This window comes from Patagioenas fasciata, chromosome W, assembly GCF_037038585.1.
Source record: "Patagioenas fasciata isolate bPatFas1 chromosome W, bPatFas1.hap1, whole genome shotgun sequence".
Lineage (NCBI taxonomy): Eukaryota > Metazoa > Chordata > Aves > Columbiformes > Columbidae > Patagioenas > Patagioenas fasciata.
This window is the reverse complement of record NC_092559.1, coordinates 1,717,659-1,735,495: the sequence shown is the minus strand read 5'-3', so window position 1 is coordinate 1,735,495 and position 17,837 is coordinate 1,717,659. Positions and strand designations below refer to the sequence as shown.

General features: G+C 49.4%; 2 protein-coding genes and 1 long non-coding RNA gene across 7 annotated transcripts in view; 2 read left to right on the top strand and 1 right to left on the bottom strand.

Moving 5' to 3' along the window:
• LOC136114517 (mothers against decapentaplegic homolog 4) overlaps window positions 1–8,655 on the top strand; it is a 32,965-nt gene extending 24,310 nt beyond the window's left edge. For 4 of the 5 annotated variants that reach the window (XM_071801654.1, XM_065859877.2, XM_071801653.1 and 1 more), the window contains 3 exons: window positions 2,567–2,735; window positions 3,430–3,568; window positions 5,352–8,655. In XM_071801654.1, the coding sequence (XP_071657755.1) occupies window positions 2,567–2,735; window positions 3,430–3,568; window positions 5,352–5,563 (520 nt within the window). In that variant the 3' untranslated portion in view covers window positions 5,564–8,655. The remainder of the gene's footprint in view (window positions 1–2,566; window positions 2,736–3,429; window positions 3,569–5,351) is intronic. The other variant, XM_071801656.1, reaches the window with a different exon arrangement.
• An 826-nt stretch (window positions 8,656–9,481) lies between these two features.
• On the bottom strand, window positions 9,482–16,396 carry LOC136114627 (RNA-binding E3 ubiquitin-protein ligase MEX3C-like). The gene is made up of 2 exons (XM_065860039.2): window positions 15,770–16,396; window positions 9,482–12,363 (listed from the first exon to the last, which is right to left on the bottom strand). Exons 1-2 carry the CDS (start codon window positions 16,290–16,292, stop codon window positions 11,150–11,152), a joined length of 1,737 nt encoding a protein of 578 aa, XP_065716111.1. The 5' UTR covers window positions 16,293–16,396; the 3' UTR covers window positions 9,482–11,149.
• Window positions 16,397–16,681: 285 nt separating this feature from the next.
• The window catches only part of LOC136114643 (uncharacterized), a 32,548-nt gene continuing 31,392 nt past the window's right edge, over window positions 16,682–17,837 (top strand). Inside the window, exon 1 of the long non-coding RNA XR_011736321.1 lies at window positions 16,682–16,796. This is a non-coding gene — a long non-coding RNA (uncharacterized lncRNA). The remainder of the gene's footprint in view (window positions 16,797–17,837) is intronic.

The following is a 17,837-nucleotide window of genomic DNA, read 5'->3' as shown; positions in this document are numbered from 1 at the left end:
CTTCCTCCTCTTCCTCCTCCTTCCTTCCTCCTCCTCCTCCTCCTTCCTTCCTCCTCCTCCTCCTCCTTCCTTCCTCCTCCTCCTCCTCCTTCCTTCCTCCTCCTCCTCCTCCTTCCTTCCTCCTCCTCCTCCTCCTTCCTTCCTCCTCCTCCTCCTCCTTCCTTCCTCCTCCTCCTCCTTCCTTCCTCCTCCTTCCTTCCTCCTCCTTCCTTCCTCCTCCTCCTCCTTCCTTCCTCCTCCTCCTCCTCCTCCTCCTTCCTTCCTCCTCCTCCTCCTCCTTTCATCCTCCTCCTCCTTCCTTCCTCCTCCTCCTCCTCCTTCCTTCCTCCTCCTCCTCCTCCTTCCTTCCTCCTCCTCCTCCTTCCTTCCTCCTCCTCCTCCTTCCTTCCTCCTCCTCCTCCTTCCTCCTCCTCCTCCTTCCTTCCTCCTCCTCCTTCCTTCCTTCCTCCTCCTCCTTCCTTCCTTCCTCCTCCTCCTTCCTTCCTTCCTCCTCCTCCTTCCTTCCTCCTCCTCCTCCTCCTCCTTCCTTCCTCCTCCTCCTTCCTTCATCCTCCTCCTCCTTTCATCCTCCTCCTCCTTCCTTCCTCCTCCTCCTTCCTTCCTCCTCCTCCTTCTTTCATCCTCCTCCTCCTTCCTTCCTCCTCCTCCTTCCTTCCTCCTCCTCCTTCCTTCCTCCTCCTCCTCCCTTCCTCCTCCTCCTTCCTTCCTCCTCCTCCTTCCTTCCTCCTCCTCCTTCCTTCATCCTCCTCCTCCTTTCATCCTCCTCCTCCTTCCTTCCTCCTCCTCCTTCCTTCCTCCTCCTCCTCCCTTCCTCCTCCTCCTTCCTTCCTCCTCCTCCTCCTTCCTTCCTCCTCCTCCTCCTTCCTTCCTCCTCCTCCTCCTCCTTTCTTCCTCCTCTTCCTCCTCCTTCCTTCCTCCTCCTCCTCCTCCTTCCTTCCTCCTCCTCCTCCTCTCCTTCCTTCCTCCTCCTCCTCCTCCTTTCTTCCTCCTCCTCCTCCTCCTTCCTTCCTCCTCCTCCTCCTCCTTCCTTCCTCCTCCTCCTCCTCTCCTTCCTTCCTCCTCCTCCTCCTCTCTTTCCTTCCTCCTCCTCCTCCTCTCTTTCCTTCCTCCTCCTCCTCCTCTCTTTCCTTCCTCCTCCTCCTCCTCTCATTCCTTCCTCCTCCTCCTTCCTTCCTCCTCCTCCTCCCTTCCTCCTCCTCCTTCCTTCCTCCTCCTCCTTCCTTCCTCCTCCTCCTTCCTTCATCCTCCTCCTCCTTTCATCCTCCTCCTCCTTCCTTCCTCCTCCTCCTTCCTTCCTCCTCCTCCTCCCTTCCTCCTCCTCCTTCCTTCCTCCTCCTCCTCCTCCTTCCTTCCTCCTCCTCCTCCTCCTTCCTTCCTCCTCCTCCTCCTCTCCTTCCTTCCTCCTCCTCCTCCTCTCTTTCCTTCCTCCTCCTCCTCCTCTCTTTCCTTCCTCCTCCTCCTCCTCTCTTTCCTTCCTCCTCCTCCTCCTCTCATTCCTTCCTCCTCCTCCTCCTCTCCTTCCTTCCTCCTCCTTCCTTCCTTCCTTCCTTCCTTCCTTCCTTCCTTCCTTCCTTCCTTCCTTCCTTCCTTCCTCCTTCCTTCCTTCCTTCCTCCTCCTTCCTTCCTCCTCCTCCTTCCTTCCTCCTCCTCCTTCCTTCCTCCTCCTCCTTCCTTCCTCCTCCTCCTTCCTTCCTCCTCCTCCTTCCTTCCTTCCTCCTCCTTCCTTCCTTCCTCCTCCTTCCTTCCTTCCTCCTCCTTCCTTCCTTCCTTCCTTCCTTCCTTCCTTCCTTCCTTCCTTCCTTCCTTCCTTCCTTCCTTCCTTCCTTCCTCCTTCTTCCTTCCTTCCTCCTCCTCCTTCCTTCCTTCCTCCTCCTCCTTCCTTCTTTCCTCCTCCTCCTTCCTTCTTTCCTCCTCCTCCTTCCTTCCTTCCTCCTCCTCCTTCCTTCCTTCCTCCTCCTCCTTCCTTCCTTCCTCCTCCTCCTTCCTTCCTTCCTCCTCCTCCTTCCTTCCTTCCTCCTCCTCCCTCCCTCCCTCTCTCTCCTCCTTCCTCCTCTCTTCCTCCCCCTTCCTTCCTTCCTTCCTTCTTCTTCTCCCCCTTCCTTCCTTCCTCCTTCCTCCTTCGAAAGGAGAAGGCATAAAGTGATGCCACATCTCAGAACCATCGCGTCATGCCGGTCAGAATGCTGAATTACCATAACGGCATCCAAAAAACCACACGTTTTGGCATCATGTGATTTGATATATAGAGTATTTTACACTTCTGAAGAAAACAATGAATTTGAGATGGTTTTGTCAGCGAGCGCCGTCGTTGCTACTCAAATATCGTCGCATTCTGTGTTTCCTATAGACCTTTACATCCTATTACAGATGTTTATTTTAAATTAAAGCTTTTATATAACTAAATACCTCAGATAATAACTCCGATTTCAAGTCTTTGCATGAGCAGAGCGCAAATTAAACCATCGCAGACGACCGAGAGACGGAGAATGGCATATATATATATATATATATATAAAAATATATATATGCACACACACAAATGCATTAAATTGGGGCTTCTTTACAGGTTGCACATAGGGAAAGGGGTGCAGCTGGAGTGCAAAGGAGAAGGCGACGTGTGGGTGAGATGCCTCAGCGACCACGCGGTGTTCGTGCAGAGTTATTACCTGGACAGAGAAGCCGGACGCGCGCCCGGGGACGCCGTTCACAAGATTTACCCGAGCGCCTATATCAAGGTGGGTTTGGATGGTCCTAGCTGAAAATTTGGGGGGGGAAAGCATCTATTTGGTTCAAAAAGCTCATAAAAACATCACTCAATGTTATGCTATGAGACATTGAAATCACTTTGGTTATCCTTTCAAACAATCAAAACCTTTCAATTGGACACATCAGGTGACTTTAAACATAACTTTAAATTGAAAGTATCATATAGATACCGAATTCTTTATTCACCTCAGCATTTGTGTAGGAGATTTTTAGTATGAGAACAGAGTTCCCAACTATATTAGAGCATGAAAATAGAAAATACCACCAACTCGAAGACTTCAGGCCTATCACTATTTATTTGAAATAGCTTAACGCATTTCAGGACAGAACAACAAAGCCTGACTAAGTTAAGCAGGACTTATTGGCTTCCATTTTGATTTAGATGCCTGTTTTAAGTAAAAAACCGGGATTTTATCAACCTGCGGCACCTTTCAGACCTTGATTGTGTGGTTTTTCCACACCGGGCGCTCAGCTCAACCAGATTCTGGTATCAGTAACATGCAAAAAGCTTTTAAGAACCAGCTTTAATAGATTATTTTTGTTAGAAATTAAACGAGGCAGGGAAAAATTGGTTTTTCCCCGCGTGTACATCGAAGCAGATCCAGCTTCTCGGCGATGGGATTGCGGTCAATCTATATAGTTTGCTCTTTGTTTCTTACAAAGGTGTTTGATTTACGCCAATGCCACCGTCAGATGCAGCAGCAGGCGGCCACCGCTCAAGCCGCCGCCGCCGCTCAAGCCGCCGCCGTCGCCGGAAACATCCCCGGCCCCGGATCAGTAGGTGGAATAGCCCCGGCCATTAGTGAGTACAACTTCAGCTCCTTTTTCCTTACCTGAAAGCAAAATTAAACAGCTTGTCCTCATAACAACACCCACACATCCACATTTATCTATGACACCAAACTGTTTAGAGCCAAGATTGAAATATTACGGTCTAAGCTCATCAAAACATGACTTGAAACAACTGAGCGCCAAAGTCCATGATGTAATTTAGGGAACATTAATATTCACATTCTTGAAGAAGAGAGCATGAGGATGTTTTATATTTTTTAATCTATTTAATTATGTCTTAGTTGCTAAATTCAAGGTCCTTTAAATTATCACACAGAATCCCAGAATGTCAGGGGTTGAAGGGACCTGGAAAGCTCATCCAGTGCAATCCCCCCATGGAGCAGGAACACCCAGCTGAGGTTCCACAGGAAGGTGTCCAGGCGGGTTTGAATGTCTGCAGAGAAGGAGACTCCACAACCTCCCTGGGCAGCCTGGGCCAGGCTCTGCCACCCTCACCATGAAGAAGTTGCTTCTCATATTTAAGTGGAACCTTTTGTGTTCCACTTTGTACCCATTACCCCTTGTCCTATCATTGTTTGTCACCCAGAAGAGCCTGGCTCCATCCTCCCAACACTCAGCCTTTATATATCTGCAAACATGAATGAGGTCACCCCTCAGTGTCCTCTTGTCCAGCTCCAGAGCCCCAGCTCCCTCAGCCTTTCCTCACCTGGGAGATGCTCCACTCCCTTCAGCATCTTGGTGGCTGCGCTGGACTCTCTGCAGCAGTTCCCTGTCCTTCTGGAGCTGAGGGGCCACAACTGGACACAAGATTCCAGGGGTGGTCTCCCCAGGGCAGAGCAGAGGGGTAGGAGAACCTCTCTGACCTACTGACCACCCCCTTCTAACCCACCCCAGGTACCATTGGCCTTCCTGGCCACAAGGGCCCAGTGCTGGCTCATGCTCACCCTGCTGGCCCCAGGACCCCCAGGTCCCTTTTCACTGCTCTCCAACAGCTCATTCCCCAACTTACACTGGAACCTGGGGTTGTTCCTGCCCACATTCAAGACTCTACACTTGCCCTTGTTCTATTTCATTACATTTTCCCCACCCAACTCTCCAGCCTGTCCAGGTCTCTGGATGGCAGCACAGCTTCCAGTGTCACCACTCCTCCCAGCTCGGTGTCACCAGCAAACTTGCTGATAGTACACTCAAAATAACCACTATATATATATATACATAAGATACAAAAGGTTGGCCTTTATATGAACCTTTATTTTATAACTATATGATTAAATATAGCATTCAAAAAGCCATCATTATTATATATTTTCACTTCTATTTGAAGAAACTTTCCCATGTATTTGTATCACGCTCAGCATAAAAAAATCGCTTCATATAATTCAGCGTAGTTGAATGGTTTTTAACCATTACTCTCTCATAAAAAGTAACATTGAAGCGATTAATAACTTGTATAGAATGTTTCTCTTTGCTTTTTAAAATCACTTTTAATATTGTTTTGACTACGCAACCATCCACTCTTCTATTCTACGCTATGTTCTAAAGTAAGAAATCTTTGCAGAGTTAAAAAGCAACGTTTTATTTGGGGAATAAGAGACTGAAGATTGTGTTTTGCAATTAAAAAAAGCATTGAAAATGGAAAATTTAACCCAACCGAACAACAAAAACCAGGTTGATAGTATGAAATGAGGCCTAGAAACACGCATCGGCCTTGGCTGCGCGGAGAGGGATTTGTACGCCGAGCGAATGGGAACGGTGCTAAAAGGAGCTGACTCGCAACCTCTCCCCCCTTTTAGGTTTGTCGGCCGCCGCCGGGATCGGCGTGGACGACCTTCGCCGCTTGTGCATCCTCAGGATGAGCTTCGTCAAAGGTTGGGGCCCCGATTACCCGAGGCAGAGCATCAAAGAGACGCCGTGCTGGATCGAAATCCACTTGCACCGCGCGCTGCAGCTCCTGGACGAGGTTCTGCACACCATGCCCATCGCCGACCCGCAGCCTTTAGACTGAGCTCCCTCCCTCCGCGGGACCTCCTGAGGATGGCGGATTGTAAAATACCATTCTGTTTATAACCCGAAGATATATTTTACTTCTGTTCTGCTTAACCTTCTTTAAAAAAAAAAACCAAACCACCCAACCAAATCGAAAACAGGTTTTAAAAATGTGTTTGCCGCCTTGCTCTTAGCAGAAAGCAACTGAACATGCAGAATTTGGATGGTTTTTTTGTTTGCCGGTTGTTTGGGGAATTGAGTTGTCGTAAAACGTGGCTCAGGGCTTGAAGCGAAAGGTAAAACGCCTTAGAGGGACTTTACGGTATTGGGGTTGTTCCCTTGGCATCTCGGCGATAAAGCCTCACAGGAGCCTTTTGTACGCAGAATATATATTATATATATATTTATATCCGAAAAATTCCTTCTCATAGTTCAGAACGTTTAGCAACTTGAAAATTCCAACTGATTCGGGACGTTCTTTTTAGGGAACAAGACTTAACGGAAGACTTGGTGATTTGCTCGACTACCTTGCTATGATTTGGTTGCCGGATTCAAAGGTAGAAGCTGCCAAAAAAGTGAGGGATGAAATAGACGTTGCTTCAAAATCTCGAGGAAAATGTGGCTTTTCCTTCACTAGTTTTTAAAACAAAAAAAGAGAAAAAGATAGTGTAGATTTTTATTTATATAGACATAAGCGTTTTAAAACACTAAAGGAAACGGATGCTTTTCAGTGCTGGCGCTCGATTTAAAGAGAACGGGAACCCCCCCAATCTCCAAAATCACCACCGAAATTAAAATATCGCGTGCCCAACGGCTTGAACGTATTTTCCTAACTCCTGCTGACTTCGCCGATTTTATTCGAGTGAAAACGCGGCAGGTATTTTAAAGCAAAAAAACCCTGACTTTTTACTCGCGTAAACCATAATCATGGAGAACCGCATCGAGATTTAAGATCCGGTTTTTGTATCTGTTCACCATTTCCACTCAGGGCAAGATGGCAAACTTGTTTTTATACCTCGTGGTTAATTTTCCGCCCTGTGCCATCGACGACCGTATCAATTGGCAATGACTTTGTATAGAGAATTGACCGTAGGAAAGCAAAACCAACCCGCCCCGCAAATGTATTGACTGTATGACAGATACAATATGTATGCTTCTCTCTAGTTAATAGTCGAAATAAACTCATGAAAACCCTGATTTATTATAAATTCAATTCGCTTCTCTCCTGTCATTCCGCACCTTGAAGCCGGTGGATTCGTTTCCTTGGCAAGACGAGCGGCAGCGGCCAACAGCGCATGGAATCGGCGGCTTAAACTCCAATCGTTCCGATTCACCCAGTAAAACCACGGCCGGAGGGTCTCGCTTTTAACCATTAAGGCTACAAAAAGAAAACAGGAGCTCAAGCTTAGTTAAACGGAGACGCCGGCTTAAGCTTTGCAGAGCTGGACTGAGCCCATGGAAAGAAAAAGCTGGGAACCGCAGCTTTCGGCCAAGTTCCCTGCGTAGTTTCAGGAATCTGGAGAATTACGTTCGGCTTCCCAACGTGCGCCGAAATTCATCGGGAAACTCGGCGGTCGTTCCTTAAGCACAGAATGGGCAGAAATCGATGCGTTTTCCGCAGCTTTGCATTAAGTTTTGCTTGTTCGAACGGGATCTCGTCGTTTTACGTGGCGACTTCTTGACGTTCGCAAGAAGAACGTTGACTTAGCTCAAGGCCTCGACTTCAAAACCCTTTTCCTTTCTCTCCCAACAATATTTTGTCCAAAACTTCTTGAGAAGAGGAGGATTCTGATCCTCGGAGAAGCTCCGTGAGGTTCCATCCCCAACAGCAAACGGCGTTTGGTGGAAGAAACTCAAAGCCTGGGCGCACGTTCTTCTCCATTTTGAACCATCTCCCGTACTTTTCCTGCTGGGTACGAGGCGTCTTGGCTTTTAGGAAGCGTCTTAACCCTCCGAGTGATGGATTTATCGCACCAAACTTCATTTGAGGAGTTGTCCGTGAGCTTTACCCCGTATTTCACATTGCGAGGGGCTCATCTTGCCCAGAACAGGAGGCGGAAATAACGGCAACGGGGTCTTTCAGAACCAAGAAGCCAGAACTGATTGGAAATCCTCAACATCTCAAAATTGGATGAATCCGACTGTTTCCACGTCTTAATTATTGCGATGAAATAATTACACAATCACAAATCTCCACGCTCGAGGACTTTGCCGGGATTAGCGCCGGAAGGTTTAGGCGGCTTTAACCTTGAAACTTGAACGTTTCAAGTTGACGCTCTCGAGACGGAGGAGAAAATTCAGTTGACTCCTTAATTTAATCAGGAAAACTGCCTCAGTTTTTGTGTTTTTGCCATGAAAATAATCCCTACGGGAACTGGGTTTTTCCTCAGAACCCTTCAAATGGTTTTTGTCTCGATGGTCGCGACCGAGACGTCTTAAGCGCTTTAGAGTTTAGATCTTCTAACTGCGTTGTGCAGTTGCTTCGTTAATGAGTTAAAGACGACGAGATGAGTCTTGGACTTTAAGACATCCTTTCATTCCCTACTTGAACATCTCTATAATGACAAGATGCGTATCAGGTATCGTTACGGACGCTGTTTTTTGAGAGATGAAGAGATTTACGCGTTAAACCCACGATCTCCACCCACTCCTGTTGATCTCAGTCGGAGTTTCCACCTTGAAAAAATCAATTAGCGACACCAATCGGGAAGCGAAACGACGGCGGACAAAACCTCCGGAGGTTTCTTGGCGCTGCCGTTGTGCCTTGTGAGTAAAGAATCCCCCCTAAATTCACACCATTTAAGCCTTTCACCCCAATCCCCTCCCGCTTTCGCGCTCCGCTACCGTTTCCCATGGCTTTTTCGGCTGAAATTCGGTCCCCGTAACCCAAAAACCCGCCGCGAGAGGGGTTATTTTTGCGTGAAGCTCTTCTTTCAGCCATTGCCTTTTGATAAGCGGTCAACAGAATTCCCAGTAGTTCCTTTGTAGCTTTTTCCTTCCCCCCCCCCGTCTGTTTTTTCATTAGCCCTAGTTTGTGGATAATATACTGTAGTTAACTTTCCTGAAATTCTGTACCAGAGTATGTTTTTGATTAAAAAAGGTCAAGATTCAGCTCTTCGGCTGCTTGATTTGATTCTTGGGGGGGTGGTTTTAATCCATTTAATCGCGGTGGGGACGCGGTCACATTCTCCAGAGCCACAATTGAGGGGCATTGTTGGGTATTTGAGGTGTTGGGTGAAGCCAAGGGATGTGACCAAGGACACCCAATGTAGCAGTGGCAGAGACCCCATCATTAACCCATTGTTAACCCAAAACCCCTTTGTTTTCTTCACCCCCAGCTCCTTTATTCCCTTTAAATTTTACTTCCAACCCCAAAATCTTGATGCTTCGGTGGTCTCATCATCCTCCTTTTCCACCTCTATAGACACAAGAACCTTCCCTAAACGTCAAGAAGGGATTTTTGGTCCTAAAGAAGGTGATTTATCCATTTTGTTGGTTAAATTTAAACCATTTCTTTGCTTGGGAAAAGCCCCTGATGGAGTTAAAATAAAATTCAAGCTTAAAATTTCATCTGGAATTTAACCAAGTTGCTTTTCCATGAGGAAAAGTTACAATTCCAGGTGGGTTTATTCACCCATCACATGGAAGAATAAATTCAATGAGGTTTTTAAGCCCTTATCTGTTTTACACGACTCCAAAATGATCAAGGTTGGACAACTGATGATGAAGGTGAAGGTGAAAGACCCCAAAACGCACCAAAAAGAGCAGCTATTATTATCTATATATTATATATATATATTGATTTTCCCCCTTTAGTACTTAATAGGGAGTAGTGGGGCCCTTCTAGAAGAACCAACGACAGCCTGGAAAACAAGGAATTCATGGAAAAATGAGGTTATGAGGAATTGCGACAACCACGAGAGCGAAACATTCCAGGTAATGGAAACGAGTCTTTATTAAGTAACTTTTAATATCAGAAAAATAAAACTCTTATAATTCTCTTTACAGCAAATATATAATATCAGTGCTTTGGCCGTCATAAGTTAAAGGCCCTTTTATCATAAAATATATGGGTTTTTTTCGGCTTTACTCGAATTTATAATCCCTACGACCGCCCTACATATACATAACAAAAAGTGTAGTAAAATTAGCAAATCCTAAACTAGATTGGATAGTTTGATCGTTAACGGTTGTGGTTTATACAAAGGGTACACGCACCTAACGGCTGGCGATTCCTTGGCGTATTTGTTGCCGTGTACAAGGCGCTAAAATACAAAACACATGCGGGGACGAGGGGTCGGCGGGACCTACAGGGTTAAGTTTCAATACTGACGCGGAGCTATTAACGAACCTACAAGCAATTAGCAGGAAAGGTGCCCTCAAGGCAACTCTTCGGCTGAAAGTCGCAAAATAAAAACCGTTCTTTGTAAACTTGGTTTTTGGATACGAAATGTAACTCTTCAAGTGGAAATAAAAAATAACGTTTTCTGTATATTTACTAGTTCAATACACCTTTTTTTTTGTCTTTTTCTTTTAATATAATGACAAAAAAAAGCTTTTTCTTGGGAAAATAATGCTTCAAAAAGTAGAAAAGAATCCACCCCGAACTCCACTTTGTGTCTTTTTGTTGTTGGTTTAATATTTGCCAGCACAGATTTGGGAACGGACTGAGGATGAAAACGCTGGAAACATCCACAGGTTGAAATGGAAGAAGCTCCAAAATACTTATTTTGGCTTATTTTTATTCCTTATGATTGGAAAGACGTCACCTGATTGTAGGGCCGATGTCAATAATACGGGACACGTCAACTCCTTCTTGTGTTTCCTTTTCCTTCCGAAAAACAAACTCTACCTTGAGCTACGTGCAAGAAAAAGCCGGAGCCAACGTAAAGATGCTTCACAATTGGAATCCTACGCTACAAAGTAATTAAGAACAGCTCGATCGGCCTAACGAACGGAATGTCAGCGGGAATCGCGTCACCAAGTTGGAGCGGGACGAAGCCAACCGGGCTTTGCAACGTGATACGGGGAGGAATTAATGAATCAACGGAGATATCCCTGATCCTACCGCAAAAATGGGGGCAGCTTCGCGCCGTGATTCATCAGCTGAACGTCGTCCACGTCGAGAAATCGAACGGCGCTTTTGACGGATACAAATAAAGGGATTCGCAACGAGGAGAATTAGGCCTAAGTTGTCGCGCAAAGCGAAAAGAAGAGTTATTCCCAAACCTGTTTGTTTCAAAACTGGCAGTGTAAAGAAGGCAGCGTTGGAAGTGTTGCTTGATATATCCATAATGCCACAAACCCTCCGCGGCAAGACGGGTTACGGAGCTTCCCGGATCCTTCGGAAAAGCCGGAGAAACGGTGCGTTATTTCGTGTAAACCGCCGCAAAGCCGTCGCCGCCATCTCCGAGCGCCGAGGTTTAGTGTTAGCGTAGCAGCCTTTTGAGAACGTCGCTATCTCGCGGAACAACTTCAGCCTAAATCCCAAGAAAAGCCCAACAGTCAGAATTCATTAGGAAGTTTACTAGAGGGTACCGTCACACCCGTGCCTCGTAAAGAGTTTTCCAAGTCCATATATAATAATATCTCTATATATATATCTTTAAGAGTGAATTTGGATTGCCTGAGTAACAGCCGTCTGGCAAACGGGACACGCCGGCGTTTCCTTTTCACAGATCTTGTTGGCACACTCCATGCAGAAGAGGTTGTGGCCGCAGGGGACCAGGGCGGCGATGACTTCGCTCTCGAAGCAGATGACGCAGTCGTGTTTCCGGCGCGATTCCGGAGGGGAGCTGGAGGTGGAACCGCCGTTGGAAGAGGAATAACTGTTGGTACCGTTGGAAAAGGCGGGGATGTAGATGGGGAGGCCGCTAGGGTGGGCGGCGTTGGGTGGGTCGTTCCTCGCTCTCCTCGCAAGAGGGTGATCCAGGTTTTCCGGAAAAGTGGGCGACAAACGAGGAGTAGACGGTTGGCTCCCTTGGCGTTGGGGCTTGGCGTCGCTACCGAAGCCGGAGAGAGGGTTGACGGGTTCGAAAGGAGTCCAAATGGTTTGGGAAGGCGGCGGTAAGGAGTCGTAGACGGGAGAATCGACGGCGAGATCTTCCGCGCCCACCGAAGGCAACGTTTCTCCAAACCAGAAGTTGCCGGTGCTGAAGGGACTCGTCGGGCTGAAATCGGCCAATCTATTGCTTCCGAAATAGGAATCGGTGGAGCCGCTTCCCAAGGAGCTGGAGCTGTCGTTGCGATAATTGGAGATCATCCTGGCGCGGCCGGGCGGGACGGGGTTGGCCGCGAGCCAGGCGGACCCCAGCGCGCCCCCCTCGAAGCTGACGTCCGTCCCGTTGAAATGGAAATCGTTCTCCTCGTTCAGCTCCACGTAGTTGCCGGTGCGCATGGCGATGTGCATCTCGATCTCCTCGCGCGCCCGGTCCACGTTCTCCGGCATTCCCGTCACCTCGAAGACGGGTTCCTTGTCCCGGCTGGGAGTGACGATGTAAGTGTGGGTTTGCTGCTGAATCCTTTTGATCGTGGCTCCTTTGGGTCCCACCACCAGCCCCACGACGCGGTAAGGCACCCGGACTTGGACCGTCGTCTGGCCCGGCAGGTTGGGGGTACACGATAAACCCCCCAAAGTGGGACCGTTCTTGTTGCGTGACGCTCTGATCATGGAGAAGTGTTCGGCGGCCGAGAGGATTTCCCTTTTGGCCATGGCGACGTCTTCTTTCCGGCCGGTGACGACGAAGACGGGTTCTTCTCCACGAACGGGGGTCTTGATGTACGTGTTGGTCTTGGCCCTCAGCGCTTTGATTTTGCAACCTGTGGAAAGGAAACACAGGTGAGTTTAGCGCGATGTCGAAGCGTAGAAAACCACAAGAAAAGCACCTATTTTGAGCAGGTTGGGGAGATGGAAGAAACCATGGGGTGAAACCAGAAGCGCTGTTTCTATCTCCGCAAACCACACCACAGAAAGCGGCAACAACTTCTGCCTCTCGCGCTTCCAGCCACAAACTATTTTAGCAACGTTTTGGGGGCTTTTAAACCTGTCGTCTCCTTAATTACTATAAGATAATGAATAAATTTGAATGGCTTTTTCCCTCCGACACCCGCTTACAACCCAAAAGTTACAACAACAAGTTAGCGAACCCACCCGTGGAATATTTCCATATAACTCACGCTATATATTGTCACCTACACCAAATTCCCCGCTCAAAAGTGCCGCTCGAGCTGTGTTTTCACACCCAAAATTCTACAGCATATTATTTTATATATATATTATTGACAAATGAACCAGAGGGTGAAAAGCAAGAGATGTTGTGTCTTTGCTCAAAGGAACAACAGAGAATTTGGTGCAGAATTATTGGTATCGGTGATGGAAACCGAGAACCTGCACAATATCAAGGCCTTGTGAACTTAAAGAAACACCTGAAATAAAGAGGGGAAATAACTGAAATAATAGGAAACGAATGCTTCACTTAGAGCTTTTGGGCCTTTCCTTTTGATTGTTTTGTTGTTTAGAACAAAGTTTCTCCTCTAGAACACAATGTACTAAAGAGAGAGTAACTAAGTGATATATATAGGCAATTCAGACTCGTTAGTGTTTTGTGCTCGCTGCTTCGTACAGGTCAGCAATTAATAACCAAATATTGGCAGTATTATTACAATCACAACGCATCGGGACGTAAAACCAGACGTATATTTCTCTTTGAAAGGATGATAATTATCCTACCGTAGGACATCAACGTGCAGCCCCCAGCATTGGTTTAGTTTAATGATAACTATTATTTAGCGCTAATTATCAGCTTTTTCCGGTCTCTAGTTTACAGAAGCAAAAGCAAAAAGGCTCATGAAACACGCATCCCAACGTTATTTCGGTCGCAAAGCGGATCGATTGAATCGGCGCAATGGGGCGAGATCATTGCTGCTCTTACTCAGCTGGGGTTCGGAGGCTGCAAGGCCCATTTCGAGTTCCCCCACCTATTCCTGAAGGAAAAGACGCAACATTCAGACTCCAGCGGTGTCTTGGGGAGGTAAAAACCACTTTATCAACAATATAAACCCTTGGAAAATGATGCTACGTGGATAATCAACGCGTTAGCGAGTGTATCGCTGAATATTCCACGGCGACTCGGCGAAGGTTGGATCCAGCGAGTCCGAATTCACCCCGTCCCATGCCGCGAATGGAATCCGGTTTTCCTGGCTCCCCGGCACATGTCTCAGCAAGAAGAAAAGGCTCCCAATAGCTTTCCCTTTGTTGTTCACCTTGGAGATGCCTCCGCTTCAAAGCCTGTATTGTGTTTTATTTATTACTGTTATATTACGCTATCCCAAGCAGTGGCTGCCAGCTGAGGGGCGGAAGAAAAGGTTGAGAGTTGAAAAAGCATTCAAAACCTCCCAAAATTCAGAAATACTACAGATTTTTCTTTATAAGGAGGGCCGCTTACTATTCATTAAAAGCAAGCATTACTTCAGCCTTTTGCGGTGATGTAAATGCCTCCAGATCAAACTCAGCGCTCCTGGTATTTCAGGCCTGCAAACGTTTCCTTTTATACCTCGCGAAGAACATAAAGTAAATCTTAGCGAAAATCCATCAGGAGTAACATTCCAATTGCATCAGCCTTACATAATTAGATATTAAAGTATTACAGCACGGAGCTGGCAGAAAACCCGAGCCGAACGGGTCGGGGATAACGCAATCGCCTGGGTGGGATGTGTGTTAAATAGATTGGGGTTCTCATTTTTTGGGGAGCAGAAGGAGCAGCTTTGCTTGAGGAAACCCAGCCGCACTTTGCAAAGCGGGCGGATGAGAGAACAAGAGCCTCCCGGCCTAAAAACAAGACTCAAAGACTCCTATTTCTAAGAAATCTGACAAATATTTAGTGGAATTAATACAACTTATATCCCCAAACCGGAATTTTCAGGCCCTCTTTACACTTCCATGCAAATCTCTTTTGTAGCCTGGATTCTTTTTAGGATACAATCCCTCCTCACCGAGGCTTTATAGTTTATCACAAGCCAAACTGATAAGAAATAAGCAGCAAATGGATCCTTCAGGAGCAACGATCCTATTTTTACTCCACGATCTTACGTGAGTCCAAGTCTATACCCTATAGAGAACAATCCTGATGTAATGGAGAACAAATGGGTCCTCCAAGCCCAATAGTTTGGATTTCACTTTCGAAATAACCCCTTTCAGTTCGGTTTTCCACCCCCGGTGACACAGGAGGAAAGTTTAAAGACATTAAACCACTGTTTCTTTGCTTCTGGATAGAATGGATGTGTCTGCATCGCATACCTGCCAAGTTTTATAACGTGGGGTTTGCTTCTTTAACACACGCAGCAAAACACCACACAAATCCTTGACCCAAACTGCTAAAACCTGCCCTTAAACGTAGAAAACGCCAATATAAACCCTCCCTAAGCGTTGGCGCTCGCTACCGCTTTGTTTTCGACCCATTTCACTATTTCTTCCCCACCCCGAAAAAGAAACAAAAGCCACATTGATGGAGGCAGCAGCACAAGCGCTGCTTATCTGAGCCCATCAGCGAACGCCACCCAGCACCCCCAGAGCGAGAAACAACGCAGAAAAGGGAAGGGGAAGAGCGCGGCGACTTCATCGTCTGCTTCTCCACACCTACGCTCGCCGCTGCTATATATAAAACGCTTGGTATATATATAAAATCAGGCAGAAAGCCGGCGAAACGTCATCTTTCTAACTCCTCCATCGCCGCTCCCGCTGGACCACATGAAAGGGCCAACGCCGAACGTGACACGAGGGATGTGACCTTATCCTCACAGACCCACGGGGCGCAGGAGACGGCGACAGGAAGACACAGCCCAGCAGAATTGGGTTGGTTTTTGCCGAAAGACAAGGGTTTTCATGCAGAAAAGGGCTCCGAGAGGTCCCGCTCTGGCTCGGGAAGCTGTAGGACAATGCAAAGTTAAAGCCCTTCACCCAAAAGTCTTCGCCAAACATGGTCCAAAGTTCCTCCGGCGAAAGGCGGCACCAGAACCCGAGCGGAGCGTCACCGGCCACCAAACCCTGCGCCGACACCTACCTGGATGTGGCCACGTTATACACAGCTTAAATTACCAAACCAAAGCTTTTGGATTCGCAGGAAGGAGCAGCCAAACTTTGGGCCAGCAGCTCCCACCGAAGCAACGGGAACCCCCGGCCCGCACCCACCCCGCGTTTTAGGGCCACCCCCCCGCGTCCCCCACTCACCCTGTCGCCCCACGATCTCGGCCACATGCTCGGAGCTGGGCACGGGCACGCACTCGGTGGTGTTGACGCTCTTTCTGCGGAGCAGGGCCGGCTGCTCCCCGGCCCCCCCGCACGCCTGGCCCAGCAGCGCCGCCATCGCTCCCCGCGGCCCGCCCGCCGCCTCCCCCGCATCGAAGGGCGGCGAGAGCAGCACGGAACCCAGCGGCAGCAACGCCTGGGGGGGCGAGGAGGACGAGGGGAGAAGCAGCAGCGCGGCCGCCTCTTCCTCCTCCTCCTCCTCCTCCTCGTCCTCCGCCAGCAGCGCCTCCTCCTCGCCCAGCTCAGCGTCCCCCTCGGCCGCCTCCTCCGCCCCGCCAGGCCCCGGCTCCCCGGGGGGGTCCAGCGGTGCGGCCGCGCTCGCCCCCCCCCTCCTCCGGGCGCGCAGGTCGCGGAGGCCGAGGCCGGCGAGGCGCTGCTGGAGCAGCAGCAGCGGGGGAGGCTCGGCGGGCTCCACGGAGGCGGCGGCGGCGCTGCCGCTCGGCATGGCGGCGGGATCCGGGGAGGGGGGGATCCTAGCGGCTCCGCGCCGCCATGGGCACGGAGCGGGGCGGGCGCGGCCTGGGCGCTGGGGCCGCGCGGCTCAGCGCGTCTTTTGTCCCATGGCGCTCCCGGCGGCGGCGGCGGCCGCGGGGAGGGAGGGAGGGAGAAGGGGAGGGAGGGGGGGCGGCCGCGCCATTGGGCGGCGGAGCCGGTTCCTGGGCGGGACCGGGAGGGCGGGCGGTTGGGCGCATTCAGGGGGGTGCGCGGGGGGGGTTTGTGATGGAAAACCAGCGCCGCGTTTGGGGGTTGGTTCGGTGAAAGCCTGGGAAAAATTGAGAATGAAGACAAAAATGAGAAGGATTTAATGGATGCAGAGTTCCCCCCGCGGGGAATGGCAGGGAAGAATTTCCTCATGGCGGGTGTTGGAACGGGCTGCCCGGGGCCGTGGTGGAGGCGCCATCCCTGGAGGGTTGAAAATACACAGAGACGAGGTTCTCAGGGACATGAGGTAGTGCCGGGGGTGGGTTTTGCTTGGGCTTGAGGACCTTGAAGGTCTTTTCCAACTGAAGTGATGCCTCATGAGTGTTTATAACTATGTGAAGGGTGCGTGTCAGGGAGATGGAGCCAGGCTCTTAGTGGAGAACAAAAGGCAACGGGTACAAACTGGAACGCTTAAATATGAGAAGAATAAGTTGGGGAATGAGCAACATAGGGAAAAGGGAGCTGGGGGTCCTGGGACCAGCAGGGTGAGCATGAGCCAGCACTGGGCCCTTGTGGCCAGCAAGGCCAATGGTACCTGGGGTGGGTTAGAAGGGGGTGGTCAGTAGGTCAGAGAGGTTCTCCTGCCCCTCTGCTCTGCCCTGGGGAGACCACACCTGGAATCTTGTGTCCAGTTGTGGCCCCTCAGTTCCAGAAGGACAGGGAACTGCTGCAGAGAGTCCAGCGCAGGCACCAAGATGCTGAAGGGAGTGGAGCATCTCCCGGGTGAGCAAAGGCTGAGGGAGCTGGGGCTCTGGAGCTGGAGAAGGGAACACTGAGGGGTGACTATTAATGGGGATCAATATGGAAAGGGGGAGTGTGAGGAGGATGGAGCCAGGCTCTTCTGGGTGACAACCAGTGACAGGACAAGGGGTAATGGGTACAAACTGGAACACAAAAGGTTCCGCTTAAATATGAGAAGAAACTTCTTGATGGTGAGGGTGTCAGAGCCCGGCCCAGGCTGCCCAGGGAGGCTGTGGAGTCTCCTTCTCTGCAGACATTCAAACCCGCCTGGACACCTTCCTGTGGAACCTCAGCTGGGTGTTCCTGCTCCATGGGGGGATTGCACTGGATGAGCTTTCCAGGTCCCTCCCAACCTCTCACATTTGGGGATTCTGTGACTCTGTGCGTCCCCGCTGAGTCGAAGGCTTTTGGACGCAGTGCAACGTTTCATACCAACCCGGAGCGTGTGTAGGTTCAAAGTCAGAGGTGGAAATTTGAGGCAAAGCGCCAAGAAACTTGCCTGAAAATGTGGTGACGCTGTCGTGAAGAGTCAGAAATTAGAAAGGAC